This window comes from Lissotriton helveticus, chromosome 11 (assembly GCF_964261635.1).
Source record: "Lissotriton helveticus chromosome 11, aLisHel1.1, whole genome shotgun sequence".
In the NCBI taxonomy this organism is placed as follows: Eukaryota; Metazoa; Chordata; class Amphibia; order Caudata; family Salamandridae; genus Lissotriton; species Lissotriton helveticus.
This window is the reverse complement of record NC_136072.1, coordinates 910,061,231-910,083,726: the sequence shown is the minus strand read 5'-3', so window position 1 is coordinate 910,083,726 and position 22,496 is coordinate 910,061,231. Positions and strand designations below refer to the sequence as shown.

The 22,496-nt window shown below is 41.9% G+C and overlaps 1 protein-coding gene across 2 annotated transcripts in view; it reads left to right on the top strand.

The window, feature by feature from the left end:
- Positions 1–22,496, top strand: part of TPCN1 (two pore segment channel 1) — a 280,704-nt gene that overhangs the window by 220,683 nt on the left and 37,525 nt on the right. For both annotated transcript variants that reach the window (XM_078667151.1, XM_078667150.1), the window contains 7 exons: positions 183–239; positions 3,194–3,247; positions 3,852–3,924; positions 5,010–5,117; positions 14,956–15,027; positions 17,580–17,669; positions 18,594–18,709. In XM_078667151.1, coding sequence (XP_078523277.1) covers positions 183–239; positions 3,194–3,247; positions 3,852–3,924; positions 5,010–5,117; positions 14,956–15,027; positions 17,580–17,669; positions 18,594–18,709 — 570 coding nt within the window. The remainder of the gene's footprint in view (positions 1–182; positions 240–3,193; positions 3,248–3,851; positions 3,925–5,009; positions 5,118–14,955; positions 15,028–17,579; positions 17,670–18,593; positions 18,710–22,496) is intronic.

Sequence of the window (22,496 nt, the reverse complement as noted above, 5' to 3'; positions counted from 1 at the left end):
ACCCTCCTTGAATGAAAGCCACCTCTAGATTTTCAATGAGTTACATGTCAGGTACTGAATAGTCATTACCTAGATCTATCTGTACCGAGTTCCATTGATTGTGCCTTTGTCTGCCAATAAAAAATCTATTTGGTTTGTGTGTCTGATTTGATACTGGCTCAATGGCATAAATATTCTTTCAGATGTAGTGGTGGCAGTGAATGGAGTCTGGATTCTGGTGCAGACATTCATGCTGTCAGGTATGTAACTAATGTTGTTTTTCAATTTATCAGAAAGCATTACATCAATCTGGGGTACAAATGCCATGGAACACAGAATACTATTAATCAGTAGAGCGGTTTCAGAATAGAACAATGAAATGTATCCTCTGTTTCTCTCTAGCACCACTCTCTAATCATGGAGTGTGTGTCTCGGCAAATGTTATATCATTTCACATGCATTGCTTGAAGGCACCGTCTCAAAGGGTCTCTAGTTATCACAGGGCAAAGCTTCATGTCTATCAAATATATGTGACTTTCTCATTCTCAGTGTTAATCATGTGACTACACCCTGATAACCTCTTTCTTTGCTCCTCTCTCAAACTCTACTTTTTCTCTTTCTCGCTCTTATTCCTTTATTAAAATGTGTGCATGGTTTTAACATGTGTATATATCAGATAAATACTCAAAATGATGCATGATAGAGTGTAGATGAAGAATGAACATGGTACTCAAAAAACTAAGAATGTTTTTGGGAGACAGGTGGAGAAAGTAACACTATTATGCCAATTGAAAAAGCAAAAGAGTAGGTGGAAGACGAATACCCACAGGAAGGGTAAAACAAGTGGAAGAGCGCAAGAATTTCAAGGGGATAAAAACATGCACTTGCAAATGGAGGGAGTTTAGAGGACTCCATAAACAGATGGGTGAATGGCGCAGATGACGAGAGGAATAGCTAATTGTTAGGCTTGTCAGTGGAGTTTAAGATAATTAGATTGAGGTAAGGAGCCAGTTCAGAATCCAAGGCTGAGGGAAGCAAGACAAGTGGAAACACTGAAATAAAACCAGCATTGGTAAAGCCAGTAGGTCAAGCCTTGGTCCTATTTGCATTTCCTTTTTATTGTATTCTCCGATCCGTGATGGATTGTTGAAAAAAAAATGAAAAAGAAATAGTGCAAAATACTTTTTTATGGTGGAGAGAAGCACAGGAGAGTAGGCTGGGAGGAGAAAAGCCTCACATGGGGGAGAGCAACATATAGTGCAAAAAAGAGGTACATGAGCGAGTAAGCAACACAGAGCATGGGGAAGAAACTATCCAATCAGTGGGATGGTATAGAGGCTATGCTCCAGGGGATGGACAAACACAAGGAAAGCCATTGGATAAGAAGCAAGCAAATGAGTGACAAAGCCAATCAGTGGTAAGCAATGGGCGGGCTGTAAACTCCTGCACGTTCCTGGTAAGCCCAGACTGTCTTTTGCAACCAAAAGATTGTGCTGTTTACTGAACAGCAGAGCTATGGCAAACTTGGAGATGTTAGATAGATTAGACAGGAAGCGGTACACATATATTTGCAATAATCAAAATATGTACAAAATGGAAAACTTGCAACAATTTAGGCAATTCTCAATGGTGACAGAACATTAGAAAAAGACAGGAACAAGCAATGATAATACATGCTTGGAAAAAATAGAGCAAATATAAAAGATCCCTGTCCCAGTGGAAAAGGGAAGAAATTGATATGGAAGTATTTAACTCTTTTTCATTACTTTATTGCGTTTGTAAATACGCTTCATAAACTAAATGGCATGGCAGACTATATGAAGAATTCTACTCCAGCCTCTCATCCCTCGTCACATTCAAAGAAAGCACACTGCTGTGAAGTCTATGTGCACCATGTATTTATAATATATCCTACTGTTTGCCACTCTTCAGCACCCAGCAGAGGCTGGGAGATTCATATGTGTATCTATCCCAACTAAAATAATACAAATAAAATGTATAGCTAAGTAATGTTCTCTAAAGACCGCCTACTTCTGGACTGGACAGCCAATTTCCGGTACACATTTTTTCCCCTCAGCCAGTTTTTAGGTCACTCGCAGATCCAGATGCAGAAACCCTCGCGAGATGGTTGTTTTTGTCAGTGTCTCACATATGCTTGATCATCAGTATATTTTTAAAACACCAGTATGTTTATACTTGAGTGTAGGTGCTCTGCCTTGGTTCCACCTTGCAATGAAAATGGGTGTCTAGACTCCTTTGCCTGTGGGAGGGAGGCTGGTTAAGATGAGCTCAGTGGGAGCTTCTGGCTGCTTCTTTTCTTGCCTGCCTCAAACTCTCCGTTCCTGCTTTACTTCAAGGGTGGGCACAAGCATAGCTTACAAAGCAGTACACTGAGTCTATTATTGGATCAGTGGCACTACGTGAACTATCACCATTTTTCTAAAAGATCTGGTGAATTAGTTTAGAAGCGCAATGTTTGTGCAGCAGAACAAGCTCTGTCCATACAATGCAAACGCATTCCTCATGAGCTGCAGGTAAATGTCCCCTGTTTGCCTATATCGTCACACTTCTGATGTGAAGTTTCGATTGAGAGTAACTAAGCCTAGTACTATCCCAGCATAGGATTGTCTTGCAAATATACCTTGTTCTCGTTGCGCTCTCCAAAAAACAAGGAAACTATTGTTTCAGTTAAGTGTTAGATCCCTTCTGTCTATTGGGAGGTAAGTCTCTATGCCAAAGTTATTTGTTAAGCTGTATCCCATTGTTGTTGGCCAAGCAACTTGAATGAAGAGGTCCATTAATGTGGTTCTAGCTCAAAGTTAAGCATGGAGCTGACTGACCCAGCTCTTAAGAATAAACCTACTTTGACCATTCTTAACCCACCCCTTATTGTGTCATAATTAATACACCAATGTTTATATAAGCATGCTGCCTATATCTGTGAATTCCTCCTTTAAATGTACCATGCAAAGCCCCACATTGTATCCTCCTGCGGAATGCAGGTTTTATTGTGTTGGTGTAGCTTTCTTCCTGCCTCTGATGCAACATGATTAAAGCAGTAAAATAACAGCTTTTAGGGTTTGTGGAAAAGGAGTGGAATTGGGTTTACTGGAGAAGACTGGACTCATAGGCAGCCATCTTCTTATTGACCTTACTGCAGTTGCTGTCTCGTCAAGTCTTACGCTATCAATAATTGCTGTAATTTGTGTTCCAGGTGGGAATTTCTTCCCGCAAAACGTCCCTTGGAGTTACATTGTGTTCCTTACAAGTAAGTCCCACAGTGTATAGTATGGTGCTTCGTTTATTAAAATTGACTCTGTCAGTCACATCCGGAGAACTCATCCCTTCTGTGTGTGTATGTATATCTAAAAGCTTGGGTAAATTGTGTGTGTTTTTGGGGTGGGAGCTTAAAGGAGGACAGATATAGCTTGTTGGCTAAAACTGTTTGTACTGTAACCTCCTCAGGCAACTAAAGGACACCTCTTTGTCTAAGCTCCACAGATCCTACTCTTCTTAGCCCCTATCCCATCAGGTCCTCACTCTTCTTAGCCCCTATCCCATCAGGTCCTCGCTCTTCTTAGCCTAGGCCTGTTCTCTTTCTTGTTTCACAACAACTGGCAGTGCCCGCTTCCCCTCATCCTTTGACAGATACATTCTCCTACCGTCCGCTGGGCCTATATGCCCTGGGATTCCTGTAGGCCTATTTATCCGCATTGACTAAGCCCCGTCTCATCACCTGCAGACCGATTCCTGTCTCCGCTCAGCTTTTGATTTATTCCACTCTTCTCTGCTTTTGACATATAATTATTTAGCCATTTGCCCTCTAGGGTAGGTATTTTCACTCATTCAGTTTGTTTGCTTTCTTTTCCTAGTCTATGGTGTGGAATTGCTCCTGAAGGTCACCGGCTTGGGGCCTCTTGAATATTTCACCTCTGGTTGGAACCTGTGAGTATATGAAGTGCTTTTGAGAAGCTTACAGCTGGTGGGGGCAGTAGATGTAGTAGAGGAAAGCAACATTAGGCAATAGGATTTGCATCACAGGGAGTGAGGCTGGTTGGGGACAAGGGCTAAAATGGTGGGCAGGATGTGAAGTGCTGTGAATGGAGTAGAAAAAAGAATCGAGGAGTACAGAGGATCAGTGAGACAGAGCAGGGGTGAGCAGTGGAACGACTGGAGATGAGTTAAAAAAGAAAGGGGAGGGGTGTTCCTGCGATGGAATATACAGTGTGAAATTATGACGTTGAACAGGGACAGATAGAGAGCAACTAAGAAGAGGAGGAACAGGGATATAGAGAGAAAACAGACAGTGGTGGTCTTAAGAGAGTAAGCAGAGCTGCAGTTGGGACAGAGAAAGTGGAACAGGATGGCAGAACCTATTCATTGGGATACTGTAGGCAGCGTTTGGGGCATGTGGAGATGCAATAAGAGTGCACATTGCATAAAATCGGGGTGGGGTAAAGTAGCAACAGATGGCAAAAGAGAAAAGTCATTAGAGAAATTACAAGTTGAGAATGCCAGGCATAAAGTAGCAAGATGATGGAACAAATAGCGTACATTTAGAAGGGAAAATGCAATGATTAGGGGGAATAAAGAGAAGAAGAATGAACTAGACAGTGTAGGTTTGCTGTCAATAGTACAGTTATATGTTGATCCAGAAACTATCTGTGAGTTATAGGGGCATCTCCTCTCTTTCCCACCCACCTATCTGTGTTACTAGGAGAGACTCTCCCTCGACCCATGCACTGATCACTGTAGCACCTCAACTTCCTATACACGTATATAGACTGATATTGCTGCCCCCTGACAATCTATAGACACATTGTAAATAGAGTGATGTTGCTACCCATAAACAGTATAGACAGATAAAACTATTCCTGGACAATCATGGGGGTAAGAGGTATATTGATTGGGGGAGTTGCCTTTAGACAATTTATCGATTGGATGTATAGACTGGAGTATCTGCCTTTTTGTAGTTTCTTCAGACAGTAAAATTCTGTTTTTGTTTGGTGATGCTTTCTTTTCTTTTTTAGGTTTGATTTCTCAGTCACTGTCTTTGCCTTCTTTGGCCTTATGGCACTGGCCTTCAACATGGAGCCATTCTACTTCATTGTGGTCCTGAGACCTCTGCAGCTGCTTAGGTGAGCGCGGGAGCGGACTGTAGGAAAGAGTTTCAGGTCAAGGAGTTAGGGAGCAACTTTGTGACTGAAGAGCTTTAGAGAAGGATACAAAGACAATTGAAGGCAAAACAGGTTCGATGGCATGGGAGGAAGACCATGATGGGACAGCATGAGAAGGAGATCTAGTTGAGAAAGATAAATGTCAGAGATAAGATGAGCGAGAATCTGAGCATATGGGAGGGAGATCCAGGTCTAGAATCGTAGATGGAAGTCCTGTGTTTGCGATTGTAAGAGGCAGTTCAAAGGGGGAAGGATTCTAAGAGCGAAGATTGTAGGAGCGCCATGTGAGAAACTACAGGATGGAGAGTGGGTCAGTGATAATCTGTTAATCATATGTGTTAGTTATATATTCTGCAAATGGTGGTTAGATTCTCCTCTAACTTGAGGGAAGGGGAAGTGAGTCTTTTTTTTTATCATTTCAACAATGCAAATTGACCTTGGGTAATATAATCTTAAAACTCTAGATCAGGAGCCCGCCAGGTAATACCAACATAAACCATTTAATTCTGGGTTGTTTCCCTGAACATGCTGGCCTAATAATCCGTTGTTGTAAGTTTTGCAAGACAGCACAGGTTAAGGCAATTGGTAGGTTTAAGAAATAATAATGCAGCTAGGACAAGACTGCCATTTACATGATAATAGTTAAACCTGCGAGGGACAATTTGAGTCTTGTCCATCTGTCAGTGTTGTCTGATAACACATCTATATACACTCCGTAATTACTATTAATGATGACTGTAGGGTTTCTGTGCATCTCTATGCTTGGGTAGTGGACTGGGTCTAGTGTCCATTTTATAGGAAATTCTAGAGGACATTGCTGAGTTTATGCAGTCAATAGGAAGATAATCCTAATTAATGTGCAGGTCTAATCGACCTTGAAAATATTTGCCACGTGTACCATTCAACAAACATCAAGTTGGACAGTGATAAAGTGGCTTCAAAATGTTTTTTTAAAGTGTATTTCTTTAGCATTTCACCTTAATTATATCACTGTATTGAAAAGTATTTACTAAACGTAAGAGCTTTTAAGCAAGCACTGAGAAACATTACTGCCCCTGTCCTGATGACAATGCTGTTAGTGAACTAAAAGGCTAGTCAATTTTCTTCTGTACACTGTATGTGGACTAGATTGTAAAATATAGATGAAGCAACATTATAGACTATTAAATCAAACACAGATAGCTTTTTATGAGGTGCACAAAATGAACGTACGTATTTGAAGATGCTCTGATAAGTAACAACGAACAGAAAAAGACTTGGTACAAATTTAGTATTTGCTTAGCATCTCACAATTTAATCCGACATTTTTTCCCTGATTTTTTTTTTCTCTGATTTTTTTTTTCTCAATTTCATACTGTGCAATTCAGCCACTAGATGGGTATCTCATTCTAACATAAAAGGGTAACTCTTTGTCCATTATTTTCGGAGAGTAAGATTAGATCGCAGAATCCACATTACATTTTTGGTAGTTTCATACAGCACGAACCTTGCAGAAGGGCATATGAGAGCTTCACAACAGATCATATCCAGCTGGATCAGAAAATAGCTCTGTGCATTAAAGTAAAAAAGGCGCCCATAAGTGAACCAGATGGTTAAAAAAATGGACCCACATTTACAAATGGGAGCAATTTCGAACTTGTAATGGCAAGCTGTCTAATTGTTTTGCAAGGTATTAGTGACTTCCTACAGCAAGCTCAAACGCAAACAATGTTTATGGCAATATCGGGGAAATCAACTGTAAAAACTGTTCCACCAGACCATAAAATAGGCCCACAAACTGTCAAACAAGCATTGGCAATGCCAATAGATCTAGCTTTTAAAGAAATGTTTTATGGCAATGTGAAGCATTAAAAATAAATACCATCGGAATGGATATTGTCCAAGCAAAGAGCGGTAGAATAATGTTAGTGTAGGTTAAAAGGTCAGGTGACAATAACACTGTCACGCCAGACTTAATAATCTATGTAGGGTAATGACTGCCTTCTTCCCATCTGCACTTCTGACAGAGAAAAACAATATAAATTATCTAGTTATCTAAAACACTTTATTAGCATTGCAATTATCTAGTTATATTTGCAATGACATCTGTGTGACACTGAAGGTTCAAGCTCAGGCAGCCTGATAAATGAAGGAAATGATCAAACTATGTGGCGGGCAAGCACTTTTTTTATGGAAGCACACAACGTCTGCCCTATCAAAACATGTACACCTTGCTCCCAACATATAGGCAGAGCAAAAGCCCATCTCCTGGTAATTCTCAATTGTCTGACAACTGCCCTGTCAAACCAGACCATAAAAACCAGCCAGCACTGGTCACATCATAGTGCTTTTTTCTTCTTATGGTGAGTGAGGGTGTGAGAGAGCGGGAAGAGGTAACACGGACAATGATAGGGTGGGGTTGGGAGGGAAGTGGCAACACCGACAACTGAAGGCAAGCAGGTGGAAGGGACGAAGCAACATAGACAAAGGGAGGGTGAAAGGGAAGAAGCAACACCGACAAGAGTGGGATGAGGGATGTAACGAGTGTGCAAGCTAAAAAGTAAACTAGTACATCAATTGCAACGCCAGCAGCAGAAAAACCCTAATCCAGATGAAGCAATAAGTATTTGGTCCATGCTCCAGACGATAGAAGAGGAAATGAAGCCAGTGTGCACTGCCTGATTGGAGACAGCAAACAAGTGTGACCATGAAACCCATGAACGATGGAAGCAATGGGTAGGCTCTGAAGTCCCTTCTAGTAATCAAAATCACTCGCAGTCTAGAGCACATCCACTAACCGTGCAAGCGGTGTCACAGGTGAGGCCACTTAGAAGGGTTTGCATGCCCATGTGGCTTTTCCGGGTGTTTTATGTCACTGTTTGTTAGTAGATATCTTTTGGTTATGCCCGAGCACCAGATCGTATGCCCGAGCACCAGATCAATTCCACCATAAGGCAGATAGATGGGGAGGCAACGGTGTATAATGCCGAGGTGGCCCCGGCCGGTGAAGAAAGGACTAATGACTTTACTAAAATGCAACTCCCTCTAAGGCTAGTAGTAGAGACAACACCTCCCGAACCTTCAACTAGACGGATAGCCGTAAATACCAACGTGATCAAGCTGCTTTTATGGAACATAGCGGGTTTCCAAAAAAACATGGAAAATCCTGAATGGAATGTATTTATTGATACTTTTGAGATCTGCATGTTCCAGGAAACCTGGAGTATGATCCCCCTGTATAAAAATGGGTATTCTACCCATTTTATTCCGGCAATTAGTACAGGGAGAGGGCGCCCATCTGGAGGACTTCATGTATGGATTAGTGTGGCTTTGAATTGGACACTCACTGTGCACAATTCATCCACTGATGATATATTACATATTTCCATTAAGGGCCCTAGTATTGGAAGATCTATGGAGTTGTTTGATGTGTATGCTAGAGGTACCCCGGGAGGCCAAACCTCGCCTACTATAGCATTACTCGAGGTGGCATTAGCGGGACCCCCCCCCTCATCTTATTGTGGGGGGAGATTTTAATTGTACATATGAACCCCTAAGTGAAGAAGATCATTTGGGATGTAGCGAAGAGGATTCAAGACTTTCTATCCCGCCCCTGACTTTGGCGCCAATTAGGAAATGGACTCCTAGAGCGATCCAACTAAATGCACTAACATTAGAACATAATTTACGCGCCCTGAATGGTAGGACCACTTCAGACTTAAATGGTGCGATGACCTATAATAGACTTAGTTGCCCTTCCCGCATCGATTATATTTTACTTGATACCCGATCTTGGGGCAGATTAGTGGATATGGAAGTCAGACAGTCGCAGGACAGTGACCATAATCTACTCTGCATGAAAATAAGATGGGGGAACGGGAGGGACGCACCAAATGGTCCTTTACTGTCTGCAAAAGAGGTGGTTCCATCCAATTGTAATCGCAAATTAAAATGGAATATGGTGATGTGCCAAGAAGACAAACTAATCAATATGAAAGAACTAGTTGAAGCTGAGACTAGAGAACTTATACCCTTTAATTCCGTTCAGCTCACTGAACAAAGCTCTAAATTCACGGATTCCTATAAGAACCTAATAAAGAAAATTGGTTTATTTTTTACCATTGGGGATACTAGAGGGCCCAGGAAGAATAATCTAACCAAAACGGGTTCCCCATGGTATACGGCTGAATGTAGGAAAAAGAGAAAGGCTATAGGGAATTCTATTAAGGGTAAGGATGCCTTAGCAGTTAGGGTAGCCAGAAAGGAATACAATAATTGCATCAGTAGGGCAAAGAGGGATTGGGAGGAAGAGCATTGGCAACAACTTATGATCGCTGCCTGCTCGAAGGACTCTACCCTGTTTTGGAATTTGATTAATAAACTTGACAGAAGAGGAGTAGATCCCCTCCCTAACCATATAACCGAGCAGCAATGGTAGTCCCATTTCTCAAATTTGTATTGTGGTGAGGATGAAACAGGGCAAACTTTGGGGGCACTAAATGATTCAACATAGACAGGCATGCACCTGTAGAATCCTTTGCAACCTGGGAAGTTCATGATGCCATTATGGGTATAACCCCATCTAAAGCAGCAGGTCCGGACGGGTTACCGGGTGATTTATTTATACATGACCCTAAGTTATGGACTGACTTCATTGCCCTACTAATGAACCTAATTCTTCGTGGACATTCTGTCCCAGATTCATGGAAGGGCGCTGATGTAGTGACCATCTACAAAAAAGGCAATAGGGAGGACCCTGCCAACTACAGGCCGATTAGTTTAATCGATGCTATCCAGAAAGTAGTTGGCAGGGTCATTGTTAGCAGAATAGGAACTTGGCTTGAAGAAGAGAATATACTGACTCACTTTCAGGCAGGTTTCCGACAAAATGTGGGAACGATGGACCAGGTCTTCAGGTTTTGCGCTATATATTGGAAATCTGTAACCATCATGAAGGGGAATTTATATTTGGCCTTCATAGATCTGAAGAGTGCTTTCGATCTGGTGCCCCGTGATAAACTGTGGAGGGTGCTGCTGGACATGGGGTTCCCGCAGTACCTCCTGGAGTTTGTCAAACTTCATCAGGACAATTACGCCAGAATTAGATGGGGGAGTCAGGGTCAACTAACAGAGCGGGTGCCTGTGAACAGGGGGGTGCGCCAGGGCTGTGTAATGGCCCCGACATTGTTCTCCCGCTTTATTAATGGGTGGTAGACCATTTGAGGGAGGACACTGCCAATGCCCCGGTCCTGGCGGGGGAGAAAACACCCAACCTCCTCTTCGCAAACGACACCCTCCTGATGTCCAAAACTCCCTCGGGTCTCCAGAAATTGCTGGACCGATTTAGCTTGTTTTGCGACGAACGTGGATTGACCATCAATACCACTAAAACAAAGCTGATGGTACTGTCCCCATCAAAAAAAGTAAAGAGAATTTACATCACTCTTAATGGGTCGCCGCTAGAGGTTGTGGAGGCATTTGACTACCTGGGAGTCAGGGTTAATAACAAAATGAAATGGGAATCGCCACGTCGCTAAAATGCTCCTGAACCTTTAAAGAGTATCTGGAGTAATTCTGAGAAACCAGAGAATGTCCGTCAGCAGGCCTATAGCTCCGGCTCTTGCTGTCTACGAAGGGAAGGCGTTAGCCTCTGCAGTCTACGGTTCTGAATTATGGGGCAGTGAGAACACAGTTGAATTGGTTAGAGCCGAGAATAAGTTTCTGAGGGACTTAGTTTGCCTCCCCATCTCAACTCCATTGAAGCCCCTTTTTCACGACATGGGCAAACGCTCAATCTCAGATATAGTTCGCCTTTGCCCCTTGCTGTTCTGGGTGCGTCTGAGAAGGACACCAGAACTGGCAAATTATGCCTTGGTGTTGGATGAGCTGATCGTTCTGAATAGTGCTAAAAAGATACAGCGGCATAACAAATTGAAACAGTTGGTTACGAACCTGGGATTGGCAGAATTTTGGATCTCTCAGTCCCCACCTCCCAAGCAAGTTGTTAAGAAAATTTATTGGGAGTGGGTTCAAGCCGAGGAACTGAGGAGCACAAAGTGGGGAACATTAACTACCCAATTTTTGTAACATAAGCCCACTAGGAAGCTCGAGCTATTCCTACCTCACTTCCTGTTCGCCTGTAAAGCATACCAAAGAGCTAGATCACGATGGTTAAAACCAGTATGTAGGGAGCTGGGAGTCAGTGACCATAGGGTCGCCCTACGCATCCTCTCATCAGATACAACATCTCTGTTCATTGTATGTGGGGTCGCAAAGTATCTATCAAGTGCTTGGCTGACACGCACTAGGTTGATAAACACAAACAAAGCCGAGAACTTGCCTGTGTAGAAAGTCCATATGTATATTATTGCCTCGTATTTTATGTCCCCTTATCAGGTTTTTTAAAAATTGTATATAGAATTTTTTATTGTCTTTTATATTTGTGAATTAGATATACTATTTTTAAGTGATTTTATATCTGGAATGTATGTACTTTTATGATATGCAATATATATCGAATAAAGTAATCAATCATCTTTTGGTAATCTGTGTTCTTGTCAGGACATATAGGGTTGCTTTTAGAAAGCTTTCCCCTTTGTCCAGTTAGGTGAAGAATCAACACCTATGTCCCAGCTCTTGCTGTGGGTATATGATGGCCACATGCCTTCCTGTTATGGTACAATCTTTTTCAGCCAGACATTCACACCAAAAACATAGTATTTATTTGGCAAGCTTGTTTCTAAACCTTTTTTTTTTGTAAAGTTAGTTTTTGCATTAAAAATTAGAGCAGCACTTAGACAACGTACAGACAGATGTCTTGATATGTGCATTTGCATTTCCTGAACAGGGAGAATAGAGATAATCATATGGTAATTGTCCTCTCTGCGAAACCCCAGAGTACGTCATAAACCTAGACCATACTCAGAAGGACTGTGAATAGAACATACTTTCTAATACCAAGGCCTGCACGCAGCCCCTCTCTCTTGTTCTTCTCACTATATAGGAACTGGTTGAGCTACAGTAAGATTTTCAGAGGAGCTCTTGCAAAAAGGTTAAGACTGTTGCCATTTTGGAATTACAAAGAAGCACACGAGATGTTTTGGTGATCAGAAACTCTCACTTGATTTTGGGGATGTCACTTGTGTGAAAGTGAGTTTAGTTTAGATTTTGAACATTTTACTAGTGATGCACTTTAGATTTAGAAAGTACAGCTATAAAATCCCGGAACACCTCTTAGCAGAGGACTTGTGAATTAGGAGTGCCCTCCCCCCAAGAATACCACTTCAACCCATAAATATATACTGTTTTTCTTCTCTTATGATAGTATGTTTTCAGTTATCTCTACGAATTTGTTTTTGCACTCACTCATTATTTCTTAACTGCCTTTTAACTGTATTGGTGTTAGTGAGAGTAAGCCTTCAGCATCTCTTCTCACTATGAAAGGATAAGACAATCATGCTTTGTATACTTAGGTTGTTTTTACTTGCATATGAAGTGTCCAGACTTGATTGATATGGATGTTTGTTTATAGCACGCATAAGGTCTTTGCACACACTTCCCAATTAGCTTGCCTGTTTTTTTTCCTTATACATTTGTTTTATAGTCTTTAATCTCATAGTGGGCAATCTTGACAAACCATACCTGGTGTTTTTATTTTTCACAGAGTGCCTACATACCTACTGTTGAGTGGTCAATGAATGACAAATGGACAGACCATTTTTTCCACCATGTTGACTCAGTACCAGTTTTTCTGAGTTATTTGTATCCAAACAAGCCTTTCTCTTTCTTCAAACTTCATATTGTTACTTCAGATGCTTCTTGAGTAGTACCTATGGGCAGAATTATTTTGAATGTGGACAAGAACCAGTTTTTCTGTCCACTAAATAATAAGGATTGAACCTACTTTTCCACATTTCAGAAGTATATCAGGACATTATCATTTTTGTACTGGGTGTCCTCGAGAGTTTGCAGGAGGGTTGCTGGACTGTAGTTGAGTACAATGCCTTCCTTCTTCCAAACTGATACAAGAATACTTGTGTAGCCGGTGCTCCATTATGGCCCTGGTACTGAATCCAATGGAGGTTTTTCCTCTGATTCACTCCTGTCTAAGTTATATGTATTGAAGGAGAGGTCAGGCAGGTGGCCCCTGCAAAGTAGTTCAAAGAAGGGATGCAATAAAAACTAGTTTACATTCTGTATATTACTGCACTTTATGAGGTCCTAAATAAAGGTGGAATGCCCTCCAGACATTAGCCACTAGCAAATCAAGCCATCAAGCACTACAAGGTCCCCATTGAGTAAGTACACCTAAAGAGTCTGACGCTATTTGCGTGGTTCACTCCAGTGACTGAAGCAAGCAGCACATTTGCAGTGTTAACTAGAACCAAAGGAGATGTTTCTTACCTGCTAAAGAGATAGAAATTATTACTTAACAAATACTTCTAAAACAAGCATTCATTATGCTCTACAGGTATGTGGAATGGGTATGTGACACTGTACAGACGTTTACTCTGTTTGGTTAACAAACGTGTCTCTTTGGTTGTATTTTTTTTTTTAACTATCCTGGAACATGCGCAGCTGTGTCTCCCCATCATTTCAGATTAGGTTTGCCACCAGGCAGGTTTTCTTCTGGCATTCCTGGTATTTTAATTTCTTAGCGAGTACAAAAATCTGTAAAATAAATTAAAGCCGTAATTTTTCCTCCTGAACAATTACAAACTTCAAGCGGCAAATTTAAGAAGAACGCACATCCAAATATGTTCTAGAGTTGTGTTAATGATCCCTGACTAATAAGTAAAGTAAACAAAGACAGAGGAGTCCTGTCACAAATGATCAGACTTCCTATTTATGGCCTTCTGTGACCTCATAGAATGTCTTACAGAGACTTAATATTCAGCATTCTGGACACCTCCGAGAAAACAGCAAAAACAGTTTGTAAAAGAAAAAAAATGAAGTTGGACAAGTTGAAAACACCAGGATTATTACTTTAGTAAGGAACACAAGGCCAAATACCTACTAAAAAAAATATGTTGTTCATGATGAGCTATAGCCTCCAGCAATGATTTATACCCAACCCTGGTCACCACCTAATTAGTTGTTCCAGGAGGTACCAAGTAGGGGCCTTGTTTACGAGGTCCTAGCTGCACTTTTGTGCTGGCAGAACATCCCTTCTTTGACGCTGCGGTGGCGAAATGTGCCACAGTATATTTACAAGGCCACGCAAAGCCACTTTACGTGGCTTTCTATGGCCTTGTAAATTTGTGGTGCTTTCATGCATATCACTGCATGAAAGGGGCGTTCCATGGGTGTTGCTCTGGGTGTTCCCATCCAATACGCATGGAATCTGAAGCATTCCCAGATTTACGAGGAATTGCAAACCTGGGAATGCGTCGGATTCCTGTGCCAACCCAGGGGAGGTGTAGGAGTGGCACCACAAGGACAAATACTTTTTATTTCTCCTCATTTTTTTACTCTTTTAATGAGTGCTGCATTCTGCAGCACACATAGAAAGAGGAAAATGCCATCAATTATTGTTTTTGTGCAGGAAGGTGTTCCTTCCTGCACAAAAACAATACCCCATGCATCACAGACACCCTTGCAACATGATGCAAGGGGCTCTGCTTTGGCGCACGGCTGCTGTTTGTGCCATGTCTTGTAGATACAAATACAAAAATAATTCAAATGTCTTTTAGATACTCCCCATTTTTTTTGACGCATAGCGAAGGCCTGCTGCACTGCTGTGCGTCATAAGTTTGTAAATGAGGCCCTAGGTTTGCATTTCTCTGCAGATAACGGTTTGTTTTCTTTTTCTCTCTTGTAGACTCTTCAAGTTAAAGAAACGCTACAGAAATGTCTTAGACACTATGTTTGAGCTGCTTCCTAGAATGGCCAGGTACCTGATTTTGATTATGGGTAAAATAAGGTTGTCTGAGAAGGGGAGTCCGGGTTGGTAACCCTTCGCTCACACATTACTGCCTCCAGTAGGCTTTCCTGCAATGTCATGTAATTTCATTTCATTTAACTTTTTTTTTATAAGGCGCTCAATTGCAGAGGCGTCTTGGCGCTTAGGGCTCCTACTCTATAGAACAAAAATTGATCTACTAATAATGAACTGGGAAAAGCCAAGTCTTTAAAAAAAAATCTGAACAAAGAAATATTAGATTACAATCTCAGTGCACTAAGCAATGATTTCCACAACCTGCAGGTCAGGAACGAAAAACTTCTTTCTCCCCATATAAAGCTCTTGATTTTGGAGACCACTGCTAATTAAGCAGTTCTGTATCTTAGAGTCCGATTTGGTACATGCCAGGAAATGTACTGCTGAAAAAATGCAGGACCTCCAGTATACAGGGCTTTATGAGCAATACAAAGGGCTTTGAATTTAACCCTCTGGGTTACTGGTAACCAATGAAGGTCACAAATTCCGGTCCAGGGAAGACATGGCTTGGCAGTTCAGTCTGGACTGTTCCCATGAGGCACAGGTTCAAGACTGATTTGCATATGGCCATGTCTGAACTGGGGTGGCTTGGTGAGCAAATAATGATGGATTAAACCCAGATTTGTGACTGGGGGTGAATGTTTTGCCATTGTGCAACATTCCGTCCATCATCTTGTGTGCTTTGCTGTAAACTCGCCTAGAGCCACACTGTTTTCCCTGTCTGAAAAAAAGAACTCCGAATCGCGGGGCCGCGCCTTTAACCCCGATCCTCTCAAGCCTATTTATTAACACAGAGTGGTTCACTGTATCAAATGCAGCTGAGAGGCGGCTAGAATCAGTGCAGCCTGTCCGCCCGAGTCCACTTGTCCACGACTCTCCTCTGTAGCAACTAGCAAGGCAGAGTCAGTGCTGTGAGATGGCCCGAAACAATGAGTAGGATCGAAGATATTCAGGGTATCAATAAAGGTCATTAATTCAGAGTTAAGCACCTTTTCTAAGATGTTTGCAGGCAAAGTTAATCTGGAGATCAGTCGATATATTTGAGTATCATTGTGGTCCAGGGTGTATTTTTTTTGGTTTTTTTTAGCAGTGGGCAAATAGATGCCCACTTCCACTTTGTAGGGAAAACACCTAATATTAGCACTTGAATGAGTAGGAAGGTGAATAAGTAGGAAGGTGAGCTGCTCAACCACCGTCCCTGATGCTAGATGCAAGATTGAGGAGGATAGGGATCAAACGGAGACCATGATTTAATCATTTCAAGGAGACCGCTGCCCTTTCCTGGGAAAAGGGGTAAAATGCTCCAGCGATGAGTGGCTGGAATGGCTCCCTTGAGAAGAGGGATGGGGACCAACTGCCTTCTCTAGACAAGACCTCTTAGAGATGTTAGAGAATTCATCATAAATTCTTGATACCTTGAATTTAAAATATTCTGTTAACTTATTGCAAAGCTCCTGCGAGGGAGTAGTAGGCTGAGAATTATTGTAGTTGGCTAGAGTGGTGACAGTTTAAAACAGTTCTTTGGAAGAGTCCTTTGCCATGCATATTTTATCCCTAAAATATTTAGATTTCTCCACCATGATCAATTTTTATACTCAACTAGTGCTACTTTGAATTGTGCTTTTCTCTTCTTTGAACCCAGTCTCCATTTCCTTTCCAGGGCACTACATTTTTGTTTGAGGTTTTTCAAGTCTTGGGAGTACCATGGAGCGGTAGGGTTTTTCCGTAAACATCTAATAATTTTATATGGGGCCAGCTCCGTGGCTGCTTGGTCTAACCAGTTGTTAAAATTCTCAGTAGCAACTTCAATATTACCGTTAAGTTCAGGTTTTTGTTAATTCAGCATCTGATAAAAAGCTATGCCATCCAATTTCCGCCAGAGAAGTTTATTAGAAATCTTCGGGGAATCAGAGAAGCCAATGTCTTTATTGGTGATATTCTGGTTAAAACAGACTGCATAGTAATCTGGCCAGGCCAGGGGCATTACTTTTTCAAATCATAGCTCTGGTTTACTCGTACAAATACCATCCTAAGTGTAGTTGGCTAGTTGGGTGGACTTATTCACCAATTGAACCAAATCAAAGCTCTTGAAACAATCAAGCAAATGCGCTGTATCTGGGCGCTCAAGTTTTTCTAAGCGAAAGTTAAAATCTCCTTCTAAGGTGAAATTTGCAAACTCATTGCAAGACTCCATAAGATTTCGCACAGCTGAGATAAACACCCACGAGGGCTAGGTGGGCGATAAACTAGTGCCTCACTAAAGGTGGAGGCCTCATTGAAACTAAAAGTAAATAGCAAGACTTTGTTGCACAAGTAGGGGGCCGGACTAAAGGAGAATTTAAAGCAACCATTGCAATTACCCCACCCCATCTGTCTTGTCTATCTATTTGCGCTATTTGTTAGATTGTTCTAAATATAAAATCTAAATGTTGGATTTTTAAACCAGTGTTGGGAGGGACTTCTTGATTCCCATTAACATGCTCTTGGTCGTTTTCTTTTTCTTTCAGCCTAGGTCTCACACTCTTGATCTTCTACTACTCCTTCTCAATTGTCGGGATGGAATTCTTCTCTGGAGTGCTCTACCCCAACTGCTGCAAGTAAGCAGCTTCTATCCTTATCTTGCCTTGTGCGCCTTGTACAGTGCTATTAAAGGACAATGGACGTACAGCAGTATTGTTTAGTTTGTTTGGTGATGAATATGTACAAGAGTTACTCTGCAAACAAACCGTGTGTAAGAACAGGTTCTCCTTAGATAGCCTTCCTCAAACATTTTCTACAGTCAACATGCAGCAACAGCAATGTAGATCTGTGAGTCTTACCTTTATTGGCTCATCCACATCAACTGCAGTTAAGGTTGTGTCTTGACTTCTGCAACTCAGATATGTACATCTACAACCACACATCGTCTATGACACCAGACTAGTTTCAGATGAGCACTCCTCTCCTCTCCATTCTGTACAACACTTTCCTGATGACCAGCACTGTATTAATGTGTAGTGTGTAGGTGTGCCCCTGTGATCCGTAGAATGATTTAAGTGATAAATCTGCTTTCCTTTGGTTTGTTCTCACCAAATACATTTACTCTTTCATTTAATCTCTAACTCTTCTTTCTTCTCTTGCCTGAATGTTGTGCCATTTACTCGCTTCCCAACCCTCGCTACTTTTCTGTTTCTCATTCCTCTATTTCTTCATCCAATCTTATCCTGTTTTCTCCGTCCCACACTGCCATTTCACTCCTTTGTCTTATTATTTTCATGCCTATTATCCACTCCTTTCTCTCCTCTCAATTATTCCCCTGCTCTTCTGTTTCTCTTCCCTTCTCCTCTTCTTTACTATTTTCTCCATTTCTGCCTGTTTTATTTTCTCCCTTCTCTCTTTATCGCATCTTAAACTCTCTCCATCTGTATTGTCTGTCCCTTTCTCCCTGTTCTTGTCTCCTTCTGTTTCATTATCTTTACATCCCCTTTCTTCATATGTACCTCTGTCCCTTCTCACTTTCTCCAACTTTATTTCATGAGTAGCACAAGCACAGTAGCAGATTCCTATCGCTGGATCAACCACACTGTTGGTAACAAGAGCACAGTGGAAGAGGGCTACTACTACCTCAACAACTTCGACAATATTCTCAACAGCTTTGGTAAGACCTTCGTCATCTTACTTTACAGTAGCTGTTTTACAACAGCGCTTGTAATGTGGGTCTGAACTAAGAATTCCTAAGGAAACAGTAAAGCGTTTGGAAGTTCAACACAGTCCAGTGTCCTTTGCCCAAAACTTGAACGCTGCTTGAAAAAGATTGTCAGAGTTTCTATGCCAAACAAAACAAGCATTTGCAATGCAATAGGGCTCGCATTAGGAAAGTTTGAGCTATTGGTATTGTAAATAACCCATTTTTTATTTGTTTTGTTTTTGAAAATACCGAAATTAATAGCTTTGTCATTTAAAATGCCAATACTTATAACTTTCGCAAATGTGACACCTATAGCATTTGTAATGCAATATGTGTTGTATTTATGTGACTTACATGTATTGATATTACAAATAACAATGGCTTTTAATTTGTTTTAATATTTAATACTTAAATAAAAGTTATTGTAATTTATAATGGCACTAGCTTAAACTTTTGTAAATAACTTTTGTGAAGATTATGTTCAGTGTATTTTATTTTGACGAAAATCCAAGAACAGAAGTGAAATATGAACATCTTTTTGTTAGATTTGCAGTAAAACTTGAAACATTGAGAGAACCTATTTGAACCAGTTGTTGTTGAATGGTTGCACAGATTGATGCTGTGGTGGCGCTGAGTGATGTTGTAATGGCGAACGAGTGATGCTGAGGCGTTCAGTGATACTGTGGTAGCGCATAGTGATGTTGTAGTGTGCCTGAGTGATGCTGTGGTGGTGCTGAGTGATGCTGTATGCTATGCTATGTTTTGTTTTGCTTTCCTATGTTTTGTTATGCTATGCTATGTTTTGCTATGCAATGCTTTGCTATGCTATGTTTTGTTGTGTTTGGTATGCTATGCTATTATATGTTTTGTTTTGCTATGCTATGTTTTGTTGTATTTTGTTAAGCTATGCTTTGTTTTGTTGTGTTTTGCTATGGTTTGTCATGCTATGTGTTGTGTTTTGTTATGCTATGTTTTGTTGTGTTTTGTTATGCTATGTTTTGTTATGGTATGCTATGTTTTGTTATGCTATGTTTTGTTTTGCTATCCTATCCTATGCTTTGTTTTGTTATGCTATGCTATGTTTTGTTGTGTTTTGTTGTGCAATGCTTTGTTATGCTATGCTATGTTTTGTTGTGTTTTATTATGCTATGCTTTGTTTTGCTATGCTATGTTTTGTTATGCTATGCTATGTTTTGTTATGCTATGCTTTGTTATGCTTTGTTTTGTTATGCTATGCTGTTTTGCTATACTATGCTATTTTTTGTTGTGTTTTGTTATGCTATGTTTTGCTATGCTATTTTTGGTATGTATGCTATGTTTTATTGTGGTTTGTTATGCTATGCTATGTTTTGTTGTTTTGCTGTTTTTTATGCTATGTTTTGTTATGCTATGCTTTGTTTTATGTTATGCTATGTTTTGTTATGCTATGCTATGTTTTGTTATACTATGCTATGTTTTGTTTTGCTATGCTTTGTTTTGTTATGCTATGGTATGTTTTGTTGTGTTGTGTTTTGCTATGTTTTGTTGTGTTTTGCTATGCTTTGTTGTGTTATGCTATGCTTTGTTGTGTTTTGCTATGTTATGTTTTGTTATGCTATGTTTTGTTTTGCTATCCTATGCTTTGTTTTGTTATGCTATGTTTTGCGGATGAGGGTGAGGGGGGTGAGGGTGTGTGAGGGTGAGGGAGGGTGAGAGGGTGTGCGAGGGGGTGAGGGAGGGTGAGAGGGTGTGCGAGGGGGTGAGTGAGGGTGAGGGGGTGTGAGGGTGAGGGGTGTGGGTGTGAGGGTGGGTGAGGGGTGTGAGGGTGAGGGGGTGTGACGGTGGGGGAGGGGGTGTGAGGGTGTGTGAGGGGGAGGGTGTGTGAGGGGGAGGGTGTGTGAGGGGGAGGGTGTGTGAGGGGGAGGGTGGGTGAGGGGGAGGGTGTGTGAGGGGGAGGGTGTGTGAGGGGGAGGGTGTGTGAGGGGGTGTGAGGGGGTGTGAGGGTGAGGGGGTGTGAGGATGAGGGGGTGTGAGGGTGAGGGTGTGTGAGGATGAGGGTGTGTGAGGATGAGGGTGTGAGGGGATGTGAGGGTGAGGGGGTGTGAGGATGAGGGGGTGAGGGTGTGAGGGTGAGGGTGAGGGGGTGTGAGGATGAGAGGGTGTGTGAGAGTGAGGGTGTGTGTGAGGGTAAGAGGGTGAGTGAGGGTGTGTGAGTGTGAGGGTGTGCTTACCCGGCCAGCTTCTGGGAATGGCGTACGCGAAATGTGCACTTACAGCTGGAAAAATCTACAAATCCATGGGGCCCAGTTATAAAAACGTTTTGTATTATATAGTAATTAGATTCATAAAGTGCTTACTAAACCTGCCGTGGCGCTGAAGCACTGTTTGAGTAATGCCAGTCCTACAGTTTATTGTAGACCGAAATCGAAGTGTGCTGTTATGTAATCTATTGCGTCGGTTGTGCATTATTAGGGTTATTTCTCTGTGATATTCTAATCCCCCCATCTTTCTGTTCTACCCCGCCTCTGTCACCGCCCAGACTCTCGGCTTTGCTTGTGGGTCACAGAAGCGTCGGCGACTGTGAGAGGGGTTTAATTACCTTTCACCCTGTAACTAGGGCGGCCACAACAAAGCGGCCGGAAGAGGGCGGGTCCTGCTCTCTCGAGGGCGAGGAGGGAGTTTGAGAGGCGATTACAAATCTGGGGCAAGGGCCACCTCTGCTCGCGCTCAAATGCTCACGAGCACAAACAGTCTGTCATTTGCAAAGTCACTTTAAAAGGGTCCATCCTTTGTAGGGGGAAAGGTTTTCCTCCCCAGAACGACATCTCGAACAATCCCGGGCAACAGTAAATCCGTGGAACATGTGATATCGCCTGCTAAGAACCTAAATGTGATTGCTGGCAGGTGTACCCTTGTGAGTAGACCGGTGTGTGTGCCTGTGACAGACAATGCATCATTCGTAGTTACAACAAGAGGAGTAGTTAGCAGCAGTCACTGCAACACAAACCGCTATGGCCCAGTTAGCTTTACAAACTGAGATATTGCAGCCTACGTGCTTTATAGGTTACATACTGGTGGGCACAATACTTCGAACAGTCGTGGAATATCTGTCCGCTGATACTGCACGCTGAACTGTACAGGGATGGCCGCTGTTAGACATAAAAGACAGGATAGGAACAGTGTCACAATGGCCTAGAAATGGTTACATGTTGAGGCAAACGTAGGGCTTGGGGGTATGTTGCTTATGTAGCGAACATTCACAGCTTACCTCCCACACAATAAAGGGAGTAGTAAATGAAGTGCTCCACGGCATATGCAACATATTTAATGACAACGCCACTGACGAGATGCAGCAAAATGCAAAAGTGAAACTGATACATATACCACCACACAAACTCAAAATAAAACGCTGTGATGTGGCTACACAAATTCAAAATAAAATGCTGTGATGCAAACGTACGGCTTGGAGGTATTTCCCTTGCTTGCACGAGGGTTAATGATATTAAAGTCTGCCAGCGTTACAGACAGTGCACTTTATGGACGCCTGAAGCCATGTCATTGTTAACATGTTTATTGTTTTTACGAGTGCCTTTGCTGCAAAGTATTATTTTTAACAAGCAATGGGTCAGGCTCGACCTAATCAATAAGAAGCATGGGCGAGAAGGGAGGAGGAATGCCGAGGAGCCAAGGACCCAGAAGGGGGAGGAGGGAAATGTGAGCAGACTTCAAAGGGATGGGCTGAGAGGGAGGGGAGAATGCATGCAGCGCATTCCAATGA